Source organism: Triticum aestivum, chromosome 2D, assembly GCF_018294505.1.
Source record: "Triticum aestivum cultivar Chinese Spring chromosome 2D, IWGSC CS RefSeq v2.1, whole genome shotgun sequence".
Classification (NCBI taxonomy): domain Eukaryota; kingdom Viridiplantae; phylum Streptophyta; class Magnoliopsida; order Poales; family Poaceae; genus Triticum; species Triticum aestivum.
The window spans coordinates 582,957,915-582,979,457 of NC_057799.1; the positions used below are offsets into that span (position 1 = coordinate 582,957,915).

Genomic DNA, 21,543 nt, shown 5'->3' on the forward strand with positions numbered 1-21,543 from the left:
GTTTGCAAATGATTTTATTAAATTGAATAAATTGAATAAAATGATTTACATTGCTTATACTAGCATACACAAAGTGTTTTGTCCTGTTCATGTATGTAATTGAGAGTATTTCTCCTAATTTTTGCATGTTGTAGATGCTAAGTCACTCTTGTGTTCTGCTCATCACAAGAGTTTGCTTGGGAATGCATCATTGTTAGAAATGCTTCTATACTTGTGAAAAAGATTAGATTCAGATTCAACTGAACATTTTAGTTTGAAGGAGATTTCCACCCTTTTAAAACCTGCTCTTTCATGCTGAGGTGATCCATGCAAGCAATTTACAAAAAAAAAATTGTTTAATTCATGTCCTATTTAACTCAAGAAGGAGCAAATTACACAAGTAATGCATGCTCGTAATAACTAATGGAAGATTAGTCTTGACTACTTACAAATGTTGAAGTTGATGATAAGGTCACACGTGGGACACCACAAATAGACAAATGTGCTTCTATCAACATGTGGAACCAGCAACCCTTCCAAGAGACATAAGCAAACAAATGTTACCTGACAAATCCCAAATATAAAAAAAAAATACACTGTTAGCCTTATATGAGAATAACACTATTTTAAAAACACAAATTATAAATGCAAATATGCGGATCCAACTCAAAATCAAGGTCTTGATTTTTTTAATCAATTCTGCGCATCCAAACTCATGCCATTCTGCCATGTTTCAAAATTAAAAATGTTATGTCACTATAAATCCTGCAATGAACCTACTATGGTCGCTTAAGATTCTTCAACGACTGCAACATGATCTTTTGTTATATGTTGCCTATTTTTTTAATCATGAACCATGCAATAGCCGCAACACACTATCATATTGTGATGATCTCTTGAACCAAAGGTAGCTCCTCACCTTTCTTATGGCTAAGTGGTAATGCACAAATTGTGCTAGTGAACTTTAATATTATCACCACATGAAAGTTAACTGAAATATTGAATGAGTATTAGTGTAACAACATATGACATAAAACACAAGCCATACTGCAAGCAAAGCCAAGCATCCATCAATGATTTCTTTAGACCAATCAAGCTCTTGCACGGTTGACATATCATCGAGGGACCATAAGTATTTAAGATTGATTTCGTTGTAAGTGCTAGGGGTGGAACTTTAGCCAACAAAATGAGAAGAAATGTCCTCATGAAATATTCATTTTCTTTGATTTTTTAGAAGACGCCTGACCACATTCATTTGACTACATAGCTTGCATCTCTAACATCATCACTTTTTGTGTCTAACTTCATAATCGGACTTGTCCCAAGTGGTACACCAAGGATTTTTGAACAGGTGGTTTATGAAACCTTATTACCTTATTCTCGTGTTTTAACTTGAGTAAACTCCTACGTTTAATCCACCCGACAATGGCTTATGTGTGGACAAATCCCTAATAGTGTCTACCCGATTCCATACTTATTCACAAACTCTTCTACTTGGGGTATAAGTTTTCATGATTTTTTAATCCTCGATGTACTGAACCGGCTCTTGATGCCTACTTCACCCATCAACTTTTCCTCCATGGTGACAGGTGACAGCCCCTGAAATGACCCTCATAACACTGCAATATGGAGTGAAACCACAAAAGGGAAAAACTGGGAGTTCATTGAAAATAATAATTCCTATTTTTGTGTTGAACTACATGTGTATGATACTGTTAGGGGCTAGGGTTCTGCCGGTTCTAGGGCGGAGATTGTAGGGGAAAGATGGAGGAAGACGAGGACGAGGGCGCGGCGGCCGGCGGCTAGGCGCCGTTCTTGCGTGGTGGAGAAGAGGCGGTGGCGGTGCAAGAGACGACTAGGATTAGGTCTCCCGGCTCCCTAAGGGAAGCCGAGCAAATAATGATTGCTTCTTGCTAACGATAAGATAATTGGGCTAAGCCCCTAATAACGATAAGATAACTTGGGCCACAACCCACTGGGCTAAGCCCCTAATATGCCGGTCATAACACTTCTCCCCACCTGCACAAACAGCTCATCCTCAAGCTGTAAGGCGAGGAAGCGCTTGCTGAACTCCTCGAGGTGATCAACCAGCGTCAAACACCTCCGCGACAGCTGGGGCAGCCAGGTCGCCGAGCCCGGCGGCGACGGCGTCCTCCTCAATGTAGTCTGCAGCCTCTAGGTAGAAGAGTCGGGGGAAGACGTGGCCGGGCATGTAGGTCTCATCGCAGTTGAAGCACAACCCTTGGCGGCGACGTTCGAGTAGCTCGGCCGAGGTGAGCCGGCGGAACGGGCGCGCCGCGGTCGCGGCAAGGGGTGCCGCGGAAGCCTGAGCAGGCCGACCCTGCGCGGGAACATCCGGCCAGGGTGGCGGCCCAGCGGCCCGGGACGGTGATGCCTGCTGGATGGCCACCGCATGGCGCTCGAACGCGCGGGCGTAGTACATGGCCGTCTGGAGGTCCTGTGGTCCCTGCAGCTCGACGTCCACGCGGATATGATCTGGTAGACCGCCGACGAAGAGTTCGGCCCGCTGGTGAGCCGTCACGCCGGACGCGTGGCACGCCAGGGCCTGAAAGCGGTTGGTGTAGTCCTGCACCGTAGAGGTGAAGGGAAGGCGGCCCAACTCCGCCAGCCGGCTCCCACGTATCGGCAGTCCGAAGCGAAGGAGGCAGAACTCGGGAAAACGCTCCCATGGGGGCATGCTGCCCTCGTCCTGCTCGAGGGCGTAGTACCACGTCTGTGCGGCGCCGCGGAGGTGATAAGAGGCGAGCCAGGTGCGATCCGACGCGAGTGTCCGTTGCCCCCGGAAGAACTGCTCGCACTGGTTGAGCCAGTTGAGGGGGTCCTCGGCGCCGTCGTAGGTGGTGAAGGCGAGCTTGGCGAAGCGCGGCGGTGTCTGAGCATGACCGCCGTGAGTGTACGGCTCGGCGGTACGGAGCAACAAAGAGGATGGCGTTGGTCCGGTGTGCACAGGTGGTCCGCAGGAAAGCGGTGGCCCGTCGAAGCCAGCGTGGAAACCCGTGAAGCCGGAGGGCCCGTCGTACAGCAGGGATGGCGCCGACTGGTCCGCGGCCATGGTGTAGACTAGCAGCGGTGACGTCCCGGCCAACCAGGCCAGAAGCTGGGACGGTGAGGGCGGGAACTGTACTTGCAGAATTCGCACGCCGCCGCCGCGGTTGTAGTCAGCCCGGTGCCGGGCGGCGGAGGCGCCGGCAGCGGCAGCAGCAGCAGCTGCTGCTGCCTGGAAACGGCGGAGGCGGCGGGCGCGGCGATGGCCGCGGCCGGCCATTGTGACCAGATCGGGGCAGTGGCGGGGGCTGGCTGTAGCTGCAGCGGGGGCTGTAGCGGCCCGACCAGCGTAGCGGTAGCCCCGGGGTGCGGCGGCTGACAAGGCTGCCAGGGCGGTCGCGGCGAGGACCCGGGTGCCGTGGGTGACGCGGCGAGGGCCGGCGCCGGCCACTGCGGCCATTGGGGCGCGGCGGCGGGCGGCGGCTGAAGCGGCCAGTGGTGATGTAGAGGCTCGGTCGGTGCCGCGGGTGCCGAATACCACGGCACGGCGGCTGGCCCAGTCGCGGCGGCCGGCGGCGGCCCATAGGAGCCGACTAGGTATAGCCGTATCCCTTGGACGGCGGTGACGGGATCGTTGAGGACGTCGGTCATCTCCGCCGGGGAGTAGACCAGCAGCGCGGTGAAGGGTGGTGGCGGTGGACCCGTGGAGGGGGGCGGCGACTGGTCGGTAGAGGCGCCGGCGGTGGAGCCCAGCGGCGCAGTGGGGAGGGCCAGCGGCGCCGTGGTTGGGATCGGCGGCGGCGCGGTGGTGGTGGGCAGCGGCCGAATTGGTGGTGGTGCAGACATGGTCGAAACCGAGCTACCTGATACCAAGGTGTTAGGGGCTAGGGTTCTGCTGGTTCTAGGGCGGAGATTGTAGGGGAAAGATGGAGGAAGACGAGGACGAGGGTGCGGCGGCCGGCGGCTGGGCGTCGTCCTTGCGTGGTGGAGAAGAGGCGGCGGCGGCACAAGAGGCGGCTAGGGTTAGGTCTCCTGGCTCCCTAAGGGAAGCCGAGCAAATAATAATTGCTTCTTGCTTGATTAGATTGATACATCTCCTCTCCTTATATAGAGAGGTTTACTTGACTCCTAAGCAAACGACCCTAATAACGATAAGATAATTGGGCTAAGCCCCTAATAACGATAAGATAACTTGGGCCACAGCCCACTGGGCTAAGCCCCTAATATGCCGGTCATAACAGATACACTGGAAACATGTACATGTTTTGAGATTAACCTATTTTGTTCCGTGACAACCAAAGGTGTGTCCACGGCTTCACAGAATGTGGATCATGCCTTTTTTGTGACTCCAATGGCGTGTAGTCTTCACATTGACGCCATGCTCACCAAGGGGTCGGGGTTGCCCGTTTAAGAATAATACAAAAGGGCTGGAGAAAGTTTCCATGCACTCAATGAAGTCTTCATATTGCTTTTCAGTGCTGCATCATGTTTCCAGAATCTTGTATCCATACAATGCCACACCATATTCGGCATTAAAATTTTGCTTGAACACATATCAGTTTTACCTTTTGTGGTTTTACTCCTAACTAGAATGTTATAACCAAATCAATACCTGTATGGCCATATTTCTATTCAGTACAGGTTAAGTAGGCATCAAGAGTCAGTTTAGTACATCGAGAATTCAAAAAATAATGAAAAATAACTTGCACCTAAGCAGAAGGGGTTTGTGGAGAAGTATGGCTTTGCGTATTTGGACACCGTTGGGTATTTGTCCGCCTGTGAACCTGTTGTTGAGTGGATCATGCATACGATGAACCCAAGTTTACTCGAGATCATACACGGAAACAAGGTAATAAGGTTTGATAAACCACTTGGTCAGAAAATCCTTGTATCACATAAGACAATGTTGATTCTGAAGTCAGGCACGGAAAGCAACCGTGTCCGAGAGCTGTGAGCGATCATGTCAGGAACGGAAAGCGATCATGTCCGTGAGCTATGTACTAGAATGGATGTGGTAGGGCAAGGTCTTTTTAGAATAAACGAAGACGGAGAATCTTTGATGAGGACTAATCTTCCCATTTTGTTGGCTATAGTTTTCACCCCTGGCGTCTACAACGAAATCAATATTGAATACTCATGGTCCCTTGAAGATATGTTAACTGTGCAAAATCTTGACTGGTCTGGTGAAACCATTGAGGTTTTATTGGCCCAGGTTGAATATCGTAATATTTACTCTCTTTTCCAATCGGTGAAACAGATAAACGCCACATCTGGATTGGTGAATAGCTTCTGTTGATATTTTTCTTGCAGTAACACTCATTTGATATTTTACTTAGCATTCATGTGGTAAGAATAGTAAAGTCTATTAGTCTTTCATTAGTTATTACATGCATGCATCACTTGTATAATTTGCTCTTTTCATGAATGAATTTTTCTGAAGAAAAATGGATGAATTGTGTTCTTAATGAGAATCTACCGCGAGTTGCCGGTCCATGTCACATCGAATTCATCGTCCCACCTTGGCTTTGTTTCCTGATAACCATCCAATGATTGTGGTGTGCTCATATATGCTGCAAACAACACCAATTGAAACGAACATGATCGCGCAGTAATGAAGAATTAATCTTGCGTCCCTGCTTTCTATATGATGGACTTAGTGAACAACTTTAAACAACAAATAAGTGCATAATTGTGCTTGCATGCCATATATCAGTTAATATTTATGATGATATGGTAATTAATGATAACATTATATTACTTCTAATAGTAATATGAATAATGGAAAACTTGAATTACATAAACTGGATAATATACATAGTGATGGCAAAACATATCTTTCCGGTTACAGGGACTACTTTTTTGTTTCCGCCATATTCGTTGTCATATGTGTAGGTATATAGCTTTTCATGTTAAATAATTGTTTCAACATTAGACCATCTTCATAATGCATACTCAGAAAGACAAAATTGGATGTTGCCACTAAGAAGTGAGCCGTTGGTGTGAAATTTATTCACAATCCTCAAATGTGTTCTTTATACTTAGTACAATGATTGCCACCGAAGAGGACAGGTATCCCACCATGCTATTATATGTGATGCACGAAAACATGATAGGAATTCCATAAGCAATACTTATTTTTTTTATTTTCCTTGTAACTGTAATTCAGAAGCTTGCTACTAAGACTGGTGAAATGCAACAACAATTTGCTGAACTAGTGTTTCACTGTATCTGCTTGTTTTCTCAATCTTATTTAGCCAACAGATATAAGTTCAATTACATTATGTCGCTTTGTAAGGAGCCTTTCTTTGATGTGTATGTTACAATTAAGACTAGCAGAATCGCCATGTTTCACTTGTATGCTCTCCTGTTAGTGAATAAATTTTAGTGCCATATTTTAAATTTAATGTTTTCCTCCTCTAAAACTAGAATGCTGAAGATAATGAGTACCCGAGCGGAGTAGCGCCCTCTTTGGAGTTTCTAGTTACATCCAATGATGTTACTGGATCTGGTGCATCATCTACTTTGCTCATCTTCAACAATGAGAAAGGCTCCTCTCCATCCAATGTTGAGTCCATTTGTCGTGTTGGGAAGTCCACTAAGAAGGGAAACAGGGACAAGGGTTACATCGGAGAGAAAGGTACATTTTTGCATCTCACTTATAAAATCCCTTTGTGTTCTGTTTTGGCAAGTGAGAGAATTTACTTTTTCATGTTATTCCTTTAATTTCAGCAAGGAATCGGTTTTTAGAACTTTTCTTCTCAAGCACTATGATAACTAACATAGCTTTTAAATGACATGTAAAATGATTGAAATATTATTCAGTAGTACTCAATTAGGATGGTGACGAACTAGATTCTACATGAGGTCAGTATTCTCAACATAAATGTATTTACTATTTGTTTTGGGTGAGTCATGATGTACTGTATTGCTTTAGAATTTGGGTGCCGTGAACATGGATTCAAACCCCCATGCTGCTCAGAAAAAAGATGTGACGATTATGTGTAGTCTTGTAAAAGATTTCCAAGTTTTAAGTTCTTGCATACTTAAACATGTGTAAAATATATTCTTCACTGCTTGTGCATGTTGAGCATGTGACAAATCTTGTATAAATCATTTCAGACTAAGTTATGTTTTCAGTATTATTGACAAGTGAAGAAAATATTGTTCACCTTTTTCTCCAATGGTGTAAACTCCTCCCTTGGAGTATTCTATGGAGCCGTTAATGAAGCTCAAATAGTTTTTGGATACTTCTATAAAATTAATGACTCGCTACTTGTCAGAGCGTTAGGCTTTGACACCCAGTTTTTATGCTCCATTGTATCAATAAAGGGCTGATAATCTGTCACCGCTACTTCAGTTTTTTGATAGGAAAGTAGGGAGAGCTCCTATCTCTATTTGAATTAATGAAACATTGATACATCCAAGTTCACAGACATAGGTTGGTATCCATGTCAGCAAAAGGCAAAACTTAAGTGTTAACATCCTACCAGTTTGTAAAACAGAGAAGAAACAGAGCCAAAACACTGAAACTGATGAATACTATTACTTCAAACATTCTATGCGACATACTATGTAGTGGAATCCTATACATCACTCATCTTGATTATTATTATGTGTTAAGGTGTAATTTCATTTCTTACTGTTGCTGTTGGAATTTTTGGATCTCCTGCCCTCCTAGCCCTTCCTTGGCAACAACTGTATTTCTGGGTGCTCCCATGGAACTTCCTTAATATCCACAAATGCATTTTATTTCAGCAGTCATCCTTGTTAACCCATTTCATTTGAAGAATTACAATAAACAGCTATTTACCTACTTTACCATTTCATTTTAAGAATTACAATAAACAGCTATTTACCTACTTTACCAGTTGTACCTCTTATATTATTATGACATCAATGTTGTGATACCTTGTTGCTCTTGATGTAGGTATCGGGTTCAAGAGCGTTTTCCTAATATCGAGCCAGCCCCATATATTCAGTAATGGCTATCAGATAAAGTTCAATGAGAAGCCTTGTGCGGAGTGTAACATTGGATACATTGTCCCTGAGTGGGTTGAGTCAAAAAAGATCCTTCCAGACATAAAAAAGATATATGGGCGATCGAAGGTTCTACCAACAACCACTATCATCTTGCCTTTGAAGGACGAGAAAGTTAGTGCAGTAAAGCAGCAGCTGTCAAGCTTGCATCCTGAGATGCTACTGTTTCTGTCAAAGATTAGGCGGCTCTCTGTACAGGAAGCTAATTCCAATCCTAAAGGCAGCACAGTTAGTGAAATTGCAATATCTAGTGAAAAGAACTACCAAGAGAGGAAGAACATGCATGCAGAGTCCTATACGGTCCATTTATCGGCTCAAGAGAATGGGAAAGAGGAAGAATGTGGCTACTATATGTGGAGGCAAAAGTTCCCGGTAAAACCAGAGAACAGAGTGGACAAACGTGCCGAGATCGATGAGTGGGTCATCACGCTGACCTTCCCACACGGCGAGCGTCTATCCCGTGGGAAGCAGATATCACCTGGCGTCTATGCTTTCCTTCCCACTGAGATGGTAACGAATTTCCCCTTCATAATCTAGGCTGACTTCCTCCTTGCATCTTCAAGAGAGGCTATTCTGTTCGACAGTCCATGGAACAAGGGGATTCTGGACTGTATCCCAAGCGCTTTCCTGAATGCTTTTGTTGCACTTGTGAAATCTAGCGCTGACGCACCGGCAATGTCCTTAGTGTCTATGTTTAATTTCCTGCCGGCCAATCCTTCAATCCCAGTACTTGAGCCGGTTAGGTCTGGCATCAAAAACAAGATTCTTGTTGAGGATATAGTGCCATGTGACTCTCATGGTTTGCAGAAAATATTTTGCAAGCCAGGTGAGGTTGGACGACTGAAACCAGCCTTTTGGAGTATTCTCAGCAAGGCAAGGGAATCTGGAGTTGACCTGAAGAATCTTTCAACCCATGGAAGCTACATTCTGAGCTCTCATTTTGATAAGTCCACGTATAATACCGTGCTATCATTTCTTGGTGTTAAAAGTGTGAGCACTGAATGGTACGCCAAATGTATCGAGGGCTCTAATCTTGTCAAGGGGGTAAATGAACAGATTTATCTGGAAGTTTTATCCTTTGTCGCCGACAATTGGCAGAACTGTTTCTCCGGTACAAACATGATGTCTATTCCCCTGCTAAAGTATGTTGATCGGAACAATGCCCTCTCTTTCTGGAGCATTTCTCGAGCTACTCAACGGAGTGACAGATTGTGCATTGCATCTGAGAAGAAGTGCATACCTTGGCTTATCAGCTGGAACCGGGAGTTCACATCTTCTAACCGCCTTTTTGTACCTCCCAGCACACAGGAAGCACTACAAAACTTTGCGCAGAGAACAGCAGTGACACAGTGGCTTCAGAGCTATGCAAAAGTGGAGGCTGTGTCTGTCTATAGTCATGGACTGGCTGTCGTTAATTCCTTGAACTGTGATAGGAGGCCTGCTATTGCTTTTGCTCACTTTCTGTACCAGTCGGCTAAGAAGGGTCACATCGAGAGCTACCACTTAGAAGAACTGTGTCGCGCCATGCCGGTAATCGACAGCTATGGCAGTGTGATCAAGACAAGAAGCAGCGTTCTCATTCTAGTTCCTGCGAAGGGCAGTAAATGGGTAGGATTGATGGGCACGAACCCATGGGGGAACCAGAACTACATTGAACTATCGGCAGATTACAAGTCGGCAGACAGTTACGCTGGGATCTATGCACCTGAAGACCAGCTCTTGGCTTTCCTGAAGACACAACTGCCGGCTTCAGACATTCCGTTCATACACCCTCCAGACGCAAGCTTTCCTACAGTTTCATCGCCTCTAACCGTTGACAATGCAATCTTGCTTTTGCAGTGGATACAGAATCTCAAGTCAAGAAGGGTACATTTACCGGCTAGATTTCTGGCTTGTGTAAAACAGGGAAGTTGGCTGAGAACATCAGCTGGGTACAAGCCATCGAATGAATCATTTCTGTCCAGTTCTGAGTGGGGAGTTCTTTTACAAAGTGGATCTTCCTTTGTTGACATTCCAATGATTAACCAAAAGTTTTATCAAAACAAGCTGCACTTGTACAAGGAGGAACTCAAGGCGATTGGAGTTAGATTTGAATTTCAGGAGGCATCAGCGTACATTGGCAGCCGCCTCATGTCTATGGCTGCAACCAATACGCTGACCAGAGAGAATGTGTACTCACTGCTTCGGCTGATTCGGTTTCTTCGAGAGAAAGTTCTGTCTCCTAGGGAACTCATCAACAGTGTCAAAGATGGGCAATGGATGAAGAGTACTCTTGGCTACAGGTCTCCGGTTGGTTGTATCATCTATGATTCAGACTGGGCAGTTGCATCCTGTATCAGTAGCCAGCCATTCCTTGATGTCAAGTTCTATGGAGAGGACATCCTTACCTACAAACGAGAGCTCCAGTTGCTTGGTGTTCTTGTTGGATTTGAAGACAGCTACAAACTTGTGATTGAGAATTTCAAGTTCAGTTCGGCTGCTGTTACTCCTGAGGCTACTGTACTAATCCTCAAATGTATCCGGCATGTGAGCTCATGCGACGCCTTCATACGAAAGCTCAAAGGTTTGAAATGGGCGAAGACCAGCGTGGGGTTCCGTGCTCCTAATGAGTCTTTTCTTGTGGATCCTCGATGGGAGTGCCTTCTAAAGGTTTTTGATGGGGTTCCTGTAGTTGATTTCAGATTTTATGGGAGTAAGATTAGTCCCTACAAAGAAGAGTTGGAGAAGACTGGGTTGATAACAAAATTGGAGGCGGCATCGAAGGCTATCTCTCACTTGTTTGAGCAGATGGTTCTGAACTCATCACTTCCAAAGGCGAGTGTCCTAGCTCTGCTAGCATGTTATCGGCAGCTGAAAACACAGGGCGCACTTCCCGTCGAGCTCTTGAGTTGCATGTTGAATGAGAAGTGGTTGTGCACATCGTTGGGTTTCAGATCCCCCAAAGATGCAATCTTGTTTAATGCAGAATGGAAGTCTCTATCATCAGTAGCAAACTTACCTTTCATAGATGATGGTGACTCTAACCACGGTTTAAGCAAGGAAATACATGGTTATAAAGATGAGCTCAAGTTGCTTGGTGTTACAACTGAAGTGAAAGCTGGTGCTAGGTTTGTCATCAATGACATCAACATTCCCAAGGAGCCTTTACACATGTCTGCGGCTACTGTCTTGTCATTGCTCGGGTCCATCCAGAGCTGGTTAGGTTCTTCAAGTAACTTCCCAAAGGGCTTTCTAGAGAAAATCAAAGGCTGCAGTTGGTTGAGGACAAAAGTGGGGTTCCGATGTCCTGATGAGTCGATCCTGTTTGATCCAAAGAATTCTTCCATTCGCATAGAAGATGGCCCTTTCATTGATGAAGCATTCTATGGCTCGGAGATAGCCTCATTCAGAGACGCCCTTGCGGCAATCGGAGTATCTGTGGATGTTAGACACGGACATGAGCTTGTTGCTCGGCATCTGAAAAGCCACAAAAACAGGGCTACTATTTCTCGTATTTACACGTACCTTAAGGAGTGCAATTGGGAGCCTGCAAACAAGACGAGTAATTGGGTCTGGATACCAAATAAAAAGAAAAGTGGAGAGTGGGTGAGCCCTCTGGGTTGTGTTCTTCATGATAAGGACAACCTTTTCAGCCTGCAGCTGCATGTCTTGGACAAATATTATGACAAGAAGTTGCTGGACTTCTTTTCACATGTTTTCGGTGTGAGGAATGGTCCTAGCGCTGAAGATCATTGCAAACTATGGAGCACATGGGAGAGCTCTGTCGATGCGCTATCTGTAGCTGACTGCTCTGCTTTCTGGCAGTTCATTGCTAAGAACTGGAGCAGAAACACGGAGAAGCTTCTTTCTGCTTGTGTCAAGGTTCCGGTTTTTACTGACGGGACTATCGTTCTGTCGAAGAAGGAGGATGTGTTTATTCCTGATGATTTACTTCTCAAGGATTTGTTCGACAAGCTTCCTAACCGGTCATTGTTCATATGGTATCCATCTTCAAGCCTGCCTTCCATGTCTCGAGCAAAGCTGAACAACATCTACGGTAGCATTGGAGTCCAGGCAATATCCAAAGCTGTTGGGAAGAATGATTCACTCACATTGGAAAATGTCAGTCCAACAAAAGCTGCTCGGGGTAAGGTGATCAATGTTGGTATGATCAAACTGGTCCTTGCTTTTCTTTCCGATCCTGCTCTCGACATTTCTGCTGAAGAGCGGCACAAGATAGTTTCCTGCCTTCTCGATGTGACGGTGCTAGAGACCAGTGAGCCAATCACGGTGGGATACAGCGTGAAGCTATCCTCTGGGGCCGTTTTGGATGTGAAGGCCACACGGAAGCTCCGGTGGGAGAGGGAGAGCTCAAAACTCTACATGCAGAAAAGCAAGCGTGCACCAGGCTACAAGGAGAAGTTGGAGTTCGCGACGAACTTTGCGGATGAGATATCCCAGGGGCTGCTCTTCGAGAAGGCAGATCAGATCCCTTTGCTCGCGGAGCTCATTAAAATCGGTAGCTTGATGGGCTTCCACGCTGCCGCTGTCGAGTACCTTCTGAAATCAAAAAATCTGCAGCTGTTCCCTGAAGACGAAGAATTCCTTAACACTGCATCGCTAGGTCTGTGACCGATAAACAAAAAAAAATTCTCATCTTATGAGCCTGAAAGTATTTACCTCCTTATGCCATTGTGTCCAACTCTTGACGCTTGTATGCATGCAGGTCGTTGCAGGAAACGTTAGCGATCTCTGGAGCTGCTCTTGCGCATGCCGACACACGGATTGAAGTGGTGAGTGCATTGCTTGTTTGTTTTTCTATAGAAGTTGTATCACCTCTGTAATTGTGATGTAAGCTTACGTATTAGTCATTTGACAGGTTACTTGCTGATGGCCAGGTCTGCAGGGGCTTAATTGGTGCTTAAATCTGGAGGGTCCAACAATGCGCCTGCTCGATTATCTTGTGCATACGTTTTGTCGCGATTACTAGCTGTGAACTTTTGTTTTGGCTTTCTCCCTTTATGAACCGGAACTTGTCTGTGTTTTTCAGTGTGAAATGGCACTCGGTATGTACCGGTGCGTTATCCTTTCATGTCTTGTGACCATCATCTATTATATCTTGTTATTTAGCATGAATATATGTTGGACCGTGTGTGAGCTTGGTTGTGGTGGCCTGCTAAATGAAAGATGCCTGGTTGCCTTTCAAATCTTTTGGCATGCCCATGGTTTTTTGTGTGCTGCTCAATCATAAAAGCTAATTAAGTGAGGAATGCTAAAATGGCACTTGTACTTGGTTGTAACTGGATGGATTCCTAATGTTAGCATGCGGTACTTGTGATGATGAACTTGTTTATTGCTGCCAAATGGAAAATCTTTGAGCATATACTTATATATGAATATTATGCATGCAAATGTTCTGTTGCTGCGGGGAGCCTGCCTGCCACTGCAAGCGTCTCTGCTTGCTCGACTGTGCATTAGATATGTAGACAACTAACTGTCAAGATGATATGTAGCAGATGTAAACTTATTATGGCTTTCTGCCTTTCTGAACCGGAACCTGTTTATTTGCATCCTTTATGTCCTGTGATCATCATCCATTGAACAAGAACCTGTGTAAACATTGTTTTATTTGAGATGACTAAATATGTTGGCGGCCTGCTAGACTAAATATGTTGATGCGGGAGAGCTCTGTCGATGCACTATCTGTAGCTGGCTAAATATGTTTTTTTATTGGTATGAATCATAAAAATGTAAATTAAGGGCCTGTTCGGCAACCCCGTGCTCCGTGAAATTCGAGGATCTGCGGAGCGCCTGTTCCCCCGCTCCGTAATTTTTAACTTCAACTCCGCCAGCTCCCGGAGCGGGAGTGTGGAGCGGTGGGATGCCGAACAGGCCTTAAGTGAGAAATGCTGAAATGTCACTTCTACTTGGGAGTAACTGTGGCTGGGCCTCCGAGCATCTTCTTCTATTAGCAGGTGGTGGTACTTGTGATCAACTTGTTTATTGCTGTGAAATAAGAATTGGTCGGTTGCCTGTTGAGTCTTTCTCAGTATCAAGTCCAGACGGCTGTAAATGTTGCGTCTCTGCTTGCATTTGAGATTGGAAAATTTGTGAACCGCTCATGAAGTCAATGACAGAGCACAAGTCAAGAAGTGCAGGCGATGTATGCTATCTTAAAATGGAATCGTAATGGGATGTAGATTGGCTCAGCACACCAGATGCAGCAAAGATTAAGCTGAAAATAATACAGCATGGCACCGGATCACAAGGCATCCATCACACGCAAGCAGCAGCATCGATCCAGACCCAGAAAGACGTACAGAGGAAGACTGAAGACAACACGAAGAAAGCAGTCGGTAGAACCACGAGGAGCGGCAGGTGGCGCGGATCGACGATTCGATTCAGTGGGCCTTTGGCCGCAGGGCGATGCGACGCTCTAGACGCGGCCCTCCCAGAGGCACGGCTGGTGGTCGGAGCAGAGCGCGTGCGGCGGCGAGGCGAGCCCGAGCGCGGCGGCGCGGGTGAGGCCGAGGCAGGGCCCGTAGCGCACGTCCGTGTCGAACTCCCGGGCCTTCCTCTCCGCGTCCTCCTCCTTCTCCTCGCTCGTCCCGTCAGCGCCGCCGCGGTGATCCACCGCAGCTGCAGCAAATAAAAAGAGAATACCAGATCGATCGATCAGTCAATCCGCGGGGATCGTGGGATTTGGGCATGCGGCGGCATACCTCGTGCCGGGTGGAGGAGATGCGCCGCCGACGCCTGCTTCTGGTGGTGGTGCGCCGCCTGCTTCTTGGAGACGCCGCCGGCGGGTTTGGTGGCCGCCGCCGCGCCGGAGTGGGCCTTCTGCTGCCGGAAGAAGGATTTGACGTCGCCGCCGCTCCTCATGGCTCTCTCCGCCGGCGGTGCGAACTCTTTTGTTGGATTGGGGATTTGGCAAGGAAGGAAGGAAGGAAGGGGGCAGAATCAGATGGTGGATGGAGAATTGGGTTAGGGATAGAGAGGGGTTTATATATATGGTGCCGGGCTGCCGGCTGCCGTTGGTCATTCGAATTTTGAATTTTGATTTTGAAATGGGACATGGGACAAGTCTCCCGAGTCTTCTGCCGCCGGTTTTGCCGGCAAGTTACCCAGCATACGCGTGGGCCGGCCCAACACACGCGAATTCCTGGGGTCACTCGCTCGGTTGTCCCGTTCGCTCGCTTGGTTGGACAAGTTGACCATTTTATCGTTTATTTTTCCAGAAAAAGTTCATGTAATTGAAAAAAGTCTGCGCATTTGGAAAATTTTACGATTTCAAAAAAATTTATGAATTTGAAAAAAGGTTCAAAAATTCACAAATTTGGGAAAAATCATGGATTTGAGTTTTTTTTCAGTAATTAAAAAAAGTACACAAAATTTAATAAAATCACGAATATGATTTTTTTTCGCGATTTTCAAAAAAGTTCATAAAATTGAAAAAAAAAAGTTCATAAATTTGAAGAAAAAAAACATATAAGAATTTAAAAGGAAAAATAAATAAATAAACGAAAAAAAAGGGGAGAATAAAAAGCAACAGGAACCGAGCAAAAGCCGGTGAAAACAAAGAACTAGAAACTCGGTTCCCACATTGATGTCTTGCTCAAATAAGGGCGAGTTCATTGCAGCTGGAGCGGGGAAGTCACTGCAAGCGGAGGCCTTGCTGCGATTGATGGTGCAGTTAGCTCTGCAGCTTCTACTGTGGGGCATGTATTTCCGTCGCACACTCTTTGCTGCAGTTTGGTTATCATGCAACTGTGCCCTCCACTATTTGGATGAAGCATATGCCTACTTTGTTTCAGGTTTGGTTGCTAGCAATTCTGCTGCACCAGTTCGTTAATGGAGAGCGTTTTTCCACGTCCAAGGAAAAAAAAAATCAGGAGCCAAACCGAGAATCCATCACCCGGAATTAATTGACTGAGAGAGCTCCAGTTCTTGGGAGCTTAGTGAATTTTAAGATATGATGTTGATATACCAGGATTGAAGGGAGCCTGCAAACTGCAAGTGTCTGCTCGAGGGGGCATTCAGCATGTAGACAGCGAACTTCTCAAAATGACGCGGAGTATGTAGCAGCAGGTCAAAAAACCGCTGGTGCTGGAACCCGACGTTGGACGAGGAACGTAGGTGCAGATTACAGCAATTTCAGAATCTGAAATCTGGATTGCAGATTACAGCAATTTCAGAAGAAGAAACCAGCAACCGCTCAAACTCTTGAGTATCTCCATCTTAGATATTCTCCATACTAGCGAAGCCGTGCTTAACCGCAGACGGCTATCAGCATGTTGCAACGACATACGTATTTGAAAACAGAAACAACTTAAACTATTCACAAACTCGGTTTCGTATCTGCTAGAGTACGCGAGTGTTCAGAGTCTTTGTTACCAAAATCTCAAGTGCCAAGAGCTGCAGGTAAGATATTCTGACAGTTTCAGTAGAAGTTTCAGACATGGACAGAGCATAACTAATCCAGTGCCCACTGAAATCAGAATGTCACAGCCTCATCCTTTCTGCATAATCTTACCCTTACATTTTGAACTTGTCAAAAGTACCCAGTAGCATAAACTACAAGCACAATGCCCGCCGACGACTAACAACGACCAAAATTTGCAGCAAGTCCAGCCCGCCTTGCTTCTCAGTTGGGCTTTTCCTCCTGGCACTTGGAGCAGGTACACGTGAACCCGTAGTCCGCGAGCTCCGCCTGCCGCTCCTCGTAGGGAAGTTCTTCGTCGATGTAGGAGATGGTGATCTGCAGCGGTGCAACAGAACGTCAGCAGGTGGAACAGCAGTTTGGCCAGAGATATGATTTTTCTCTCGTTGAACGATTATCACCAGGACTAGAAATGACATTACCTCTTCGTCCTTGCTGATAGGCCCCAGAGCGATTATCACTGCGTGGCCGTCATTATCCTGCGGCGGTAGCTCAACAGCTACTTATCAGCATTGCTGACTGGCAGTTTTGTAGGAAAATGGGTGAATCAGCTGAAGGGTAAAATATACATCACCTCATCCCTTTTAAATGCTTTAGCATTTGGACAGCATGAGTGATTCATACAGCTTTGCAGAGGAAAGAACGCCGTCCCTGACAGCAAAAAATTCACAAGGAAACCACTTTTTCTTAGTGTTGGACAGATAGAAAAAGGCACATAGCAGTACTCTGAAAGGAATAACTTGAGAGGAAGAAGTCGCACATACCATCACAAGGAACTGCATAGTCATCATCTAAAGCATCTAGCAATGGCGCTGTCGCCTTTTCAGCTTCCTCCTGGGGTACATTGCATTTCAGGTTAAGAAAGCCATGTAAGAGCAAGAGTAAACATCTTACATGAAAGAATTAAGGCAACCATCAAAAAAACCTTCTTATCATCTGGAAGATCATCAAGGTGTATGAAATAGTCTTCAACAGGCGATGCAACGACCAAATCACTGGAATGAAAAAGGTGGAGGTATGACTGGAGGAGCAACTATTTAGGTCAAATGCAGCACCTGCATTTGCTTCAGGCAGGGAGAAAAACGATGGCAGAGTATATACATTCATCAAAATGAAATAGCGAAAATATATTTACTTACAGATTGTTCAGCTCAAACATGCCAATTATATGGCCATACACCTCAAGGGAAAACACTAGAGCAAAGTTAAGGTAACTCGAATGATAACGATAATTACTCATGGTATGAAAGTTTGAACCAAGTCTTGTGACTGCCGAAAAGGATACATGGTGCACACTCAGCATCGAAGATCGCATCCTTGAGAAGCTGTAGTGACTGCAAAATACAGAAGCCGTTATCAGCCTACCACTGGCTGAAATAAGATCTTGTGAGTAAAACATGGAATCTTTCAATATAAATTTGTCCACTTATTGCGTGTCATCAATGTACAGTTTTTCAAGTAATATGTCGACATAGTTACCGTAAATGCTAGATCCCTTATTTCCTGCCTAAATGAATCTTCATCGGAAGCATCAACATCCTCAGGCAAAGCAACATAATCCCACCATCTGCAATCACAAGATATTTTTGCACAAACTCAGGGTAGTTATAAAGTAGCATTAATTCGGTAGTTCTATGGAGCTCAAAACATATATACCAGTGCACCCAAAACAAGGAAGAAGAAATGACACATCTAACCATAGGTATCCCAGTGTAACCCAAAACAAAGGAGAAAAAAATGACACATCCGGCCATAGGTATCTTATCTTATTGATTGTTACAAATACTGTTACCATCAAATTGTTGCTAACACCGTGAGAAAAGAACCTTCAGAAGTCATGCTTAACATTAGTTGCACAATTAGACAAAACCGCTAATTAGTCCCACTAAGAACAACTGATCATCCCGTAAAAAAACCAAGTGGTTATCAGAAGAGAAGTAATTACTTTGAAGTCCCTTACCTCTTTTTGAAGCCCATGGAAAGTGGTTTCCAGGCTTCCATAAGCAAAGAAAAGTTTGATTCAGCTGATTTGTTTTGGAAGTCGTTCTGTCTTTTGAGTTTCTTGTACCTCAACATGGTGAAAGTGATAGCCTGGCACATAATCAGGAAACCTTAGATGAGTTGCAGTTGGTACACAAGGGAGTGCAGTTATTCTTCTGTTTGTTCTATCTGGTACAATTGATGTAGCTAGTCACTGCCTTGTGCGATAAGGTTCTAAATATGAGAAAATTGCAGTTTGAATATTTTTTTAGACAAACACTAATGGCATTTATATCAACTCAAATTTGACGTCAAAAGCTTTGCAATAGATGCTGGTCTTCCAATGCATAACAAAATAGCTCCCCAAGAATGTTAGAAACTGAGAAAGTAACATGGTCATTTCTGTCAAATTTTGGTGCTTAATTTGACAACCAAGAAGTCAAAATGAACATTTATGTCACCAAAATAAGAAAATAAAAGTTTCCAAACATATTAAAGATTTTCTATCACATACCTTGGCGGCAACCAAGAAAATATCATTGGTTTCTGAAAATAAAGAGTGCGTATTATCAGATAACAGCTTCAGGGCCTCAATCGCAACCATCATTGATCATGAATGAATTGATATAGCATAGATGCAATGAATAATGAACATACCACTATGATGATACAGATTCAAGGGGTACTGCAGGCTTACCATTAGCATGCTCTACAAATTTGTGAAGAGCAGATCTTCGGGGTGGTTCAGTGTTGGGGCCAGCACAGAGCAAAGAATGGTAGGATTCCCAGTCAGAGTCTGCACATGATTGGCTACACAGAAATGAACAAATTAACGTTTTCTCAAACATCTAAAAACAATAACGATTTAAATGCTTTCTTGTAATAAGTTGCTCAATGAACAATGAAAACAGAGTAATATGGTCTATAGATGCAAGTTACTCCTATACATGATGCAATCAGGTTCAAATTTTAACATGATCGACAGTTAGAAAGTATGATGAGAAATTGGATACCAAGCACTTAATAGTCAAAAGATGTATGCCTAAAAAAAGAAAGGTGAAATTGCACAGCTATTATGAAATCAAACCTGCAGTAGCGCTCTTCCTCACATCCTTGACAGGCAATAATTTCTGGTAAAGGGAAGTGGTCTGAGAAAGGCAGTGACACGTCGCCAGTTATAAGTGATTCTATGACCTCTTCTGGCAAAGTAGTACTCTTTTCCTTTGTTACACCAGAAGAGCAAGTGCTTGATCCCACATCACTTCCATGACAGTGCCTCTCACTGCTGCAGCCAATGCTTGAAGCAATGCTTTGAAAATACAGTCTATGTCCAATCTGGAACTCTACAGAACCAATGAAGCGGAAGCAATAACTACACACGACGCAGTCAATCTGCAACAGAACACATAAAATGGATGTAACACTTCAAGGAGGGACAGTTCGCATAAAAAATGAACAAAGAGTGTCACTGGATCAATCTCAATAGCAAGCGCACCTTGTTAAGACTGTGCTGTGCACCAACCAATATTTGATCCTTCAGAATAAGGTCTCCTTCAGCAAAATCCTTGTTTGCACAAACACCTGCAAGAACCCGTCGGTTAATGCATCTTAGCAGTACACAAGCACCATGTTTGCAGGATTGCTAGCCCGTAGGCCACACGGGGAGTATTCATTCAGCAGCGGTACCTTTCCCATGATCGCCTTTGTAGTTGACTCTTATGCCGTCATGTTTCTTGGACTGTATGAGCTCCTCATAGTATTCCTGAAAAATGAGAACATAGTTATGTTGTCGTATGTGAGCCAAAAACCATCAGCAATATTTCATTTAAATGACAGGGGGAGCTGAAAAATAAACATAAAATCCACACCCATAAAAACATAGCATAAGATTTGCTTCTGCAACTTTGTTGGCCTCAACGACTAACCCACCAGCTTATAATTTGTAATTGCCACATGGCAAGGAGCACCTAAGATTATTTCGATCCCATCGTAATATTAACATCACACTGAACTGAATTGATTACACACACTAACAACTACTGGAATGCTAAAAAAAAGAGGCACCTTAGATCTTAAATTTGCACCTCGGTGTAGAAAATACTTAAAGCATAGGGCTAATCTTGCAAACTAATCAAGAAGCACACATTTGGAATCTCATGTTCCTCTGAAACATTAAGATACTCCTATATAAGTAAGATTGAACAAAACCACGAATCACACATTTAAGATAGTTCCATTCTATCATAATCTTAACATCAGAATGAACTGAATTAATTACGCACGGTAATTACTGGAATGCTAAAAAAAGAGGCACCTTGGATCTTAAATTCACACCTCGGTTAATGTTGCAGACTAATTGAGAACCACACATTTCGGCCCTCATGTCTCTACGAAAAAGTAAGATCCTCCTATGTTAGCAGGACTGGATAAAACCAGAAACCGCAAACATCATCACCCAAACAGCGCTCCCTGACCGAAATTCCCGACATTGGCACCACGGAAGAGCCCAATCCGAGCTTTTCCACCGAAAATTCATACGCCGCAACACAACTAGGCACAATTAACAAATCCTCAGGCAGCCAAACGCACCGGACCGAGAACGGGGAGAAGGGGCGGAGGGGAAGGGAGGGGAGAGTACCTGGGCGGACTGGAGAGAAGGGGCGGCGAGGAGCTGGGCGATCTGGGGGGCGAACTCCTTGTCCAGGTCGCACGGGCTGGCGCCGCTGCCGCTCCGAGCCATGCCGCCGGCGTCTGGCTGGTGGTTCCTGCGGCTGCGGCCGCCGCTGGTTGCTGCTGCCCCCCTCTCTTGCAGTTGGCTCCTGGGGTTTTGTGGGTTTTCTACTACTGGTAGGTTTCGTTGGGGCCAAGATTGGCAGCGAAGGCGTAAAGTAGGTTTCGTTGGGGACAAGATTGCTGTTCAGGAAGGAATACGCTTTCCACTGTGGAAAGCGTGATACGCATTCGACATGCGGTGTACTACTTCGGCTGAGAGCGAAGTTTTGGCGGACAGGCTCATTGGAGCCCTTTTTTTTCAAGTTCAAAAAAGATATTTCCAAGTTTTAAAATAAAATCAAGAAAATTATGTGAAAACCTGTACATATTTGTGGCAGATTCATAAACTT

At 45.0% G+C, this 21,543-nt stretch overlaps 3 protein-coding genes across 4 annotated transcripts; 1 reads left to right on the forward strand and 2 right to left on the reverse strand.

Moving 5' to 3' along the window:
• The first annotated feature begins 7,947 nt into the window (after positions 1-7,947).
• On the forward strand, positions 7,948-12,823 carry LOC123050157 (uncharacterized). Its single transcript, XM_044472990.1, has 2 exons — positions 7,948-12,625; positions 12,728-12,823. Exons 1-2 carry the CDS (start codon positions 8,698-8,700, stop codon positions 12,745-12,747), a joined length of 3,948 nt encoding a protein of 1,315 aa, XP_044328925.1. The 5' UTR covers positions 7,948-8,697; the 3' UTR covers positions 12,748-12,823.
• A 1,331-nt stretch (positions 12,824-14,154) lies between these two features.
• On the reverse strand, positions 14,155-14,961 carry LOC123050158 (uncharacterized). Of its 2 annotated transcripts, XM_044472992.1 has the most exons (3): positions 14,786-14,961; positions 14,724-14,749; positions 14,155-14,640 (listed from the first exon to the last, which is right to left on the reverse strand). In XM_044472992.1, exons 1-3 carry the CDS (start codon positions 14,881-14,883, stop codon positions 14,438-14,440), a joined length of 327 nt encoding a protein of 108 aa, XP_044328927.1. In that variant the 5' UTR covers positions 14,884-14,961; the 3' UTR covers positions 14,155-14,437. The 2 variants fall into 2 exon arrangements, with proteins under 2 accessions (XP_044328927.1, XP_044328926.1); XM_044472991.1 differs by having other exon boundaries at positions 14,724-14,961.
• Positions 14,962-16,387: 1,426 nt separating this feature from the next.
• Positions 16,388-21,273, reverse strand: LOC123054698 (histone-lysine N-methyltransferase ATXR2). Its single transcript, XM_044478528.1, has 15 exons — positions 21,060-21,273; positions 20,108-20,183; positions 19,917-20,002; positions 19,509-19,813; positions 19,119-19,231; positions 18,936-18,967; positions 18,402-18,532; positions 17,921-18,008; positions 17,727-17,775; positions 17,581-17,635; positions 17,367-17,436; positions 17,206-17,275; positions 17,016-17,092; positions 16,864-16,920; positions 16,388-16,759 (listed from the first exon to the last, which is right to left on the reverse strand). The coding sequence occupies exons 1-15, from the start codon at positions 21,159-21,161 to the stop codon at positions 16,646-16,648; spliced, it is 1,425 nt and encodes a 474-aa protein (XP_044334463.1). The 5' UTR covers positions 21,162-21,273; the 3' UTR covers positions 16,388-16,645.
• Positions 21,274-21,543: the final 270 nt, after the last annotated feature.

Coding starts and splice junctions, on each gene's coding strand:
- LOC123054698 (XM_044478528.1), bottom strand. CDS start 21,161: ATGGCTCGGAGCGGCAGCGGCGCCAGCCCGTGCGACCTGGACAAGGAG. Junction 18,968..19,118: donor ATTTGTAGAGCATGCTAATG/GTAAGCCTGCAG, acceptor CTTTATTTTCAG/AAACCAATGATATTTTCTTG. Junction 17,093..17,205: donor CTATGCAGTTCCTTGTGATG/GTATGTGCGACT, acceptor TTTTGCTGTCAG/GGACGGCGTTCTTTCCTCTG.
- LOC123050157 (XM_044472990.1), top strand. CDS start 8,698: ATGTCCTTAGTGTCTATGTTTAATTTCCTGCCGGCCAATCCTTCAATC. Junction 12,626..12,727: donor CCTTAACACTGCATCGCTAG/GTCTGTGACCGA, acceptor GTATGCATGCAG/GTCGTTGCAGGAAACGTTAG.
- LOC123050158 (XM_044472991.1), bottom strand. CDS start 14,883: ATGAGGAGCGGCGGCGACGTCAAATCCTTCTTCCGGCAGCAGAAGGCC. Junction 14,641..14,723: donor TCTCCTCCACCCGGCACGAG/GTATGCCGCCGC, acceptor TATTTGCTGCAG/CTGCGGTGGATCACCGCGGC.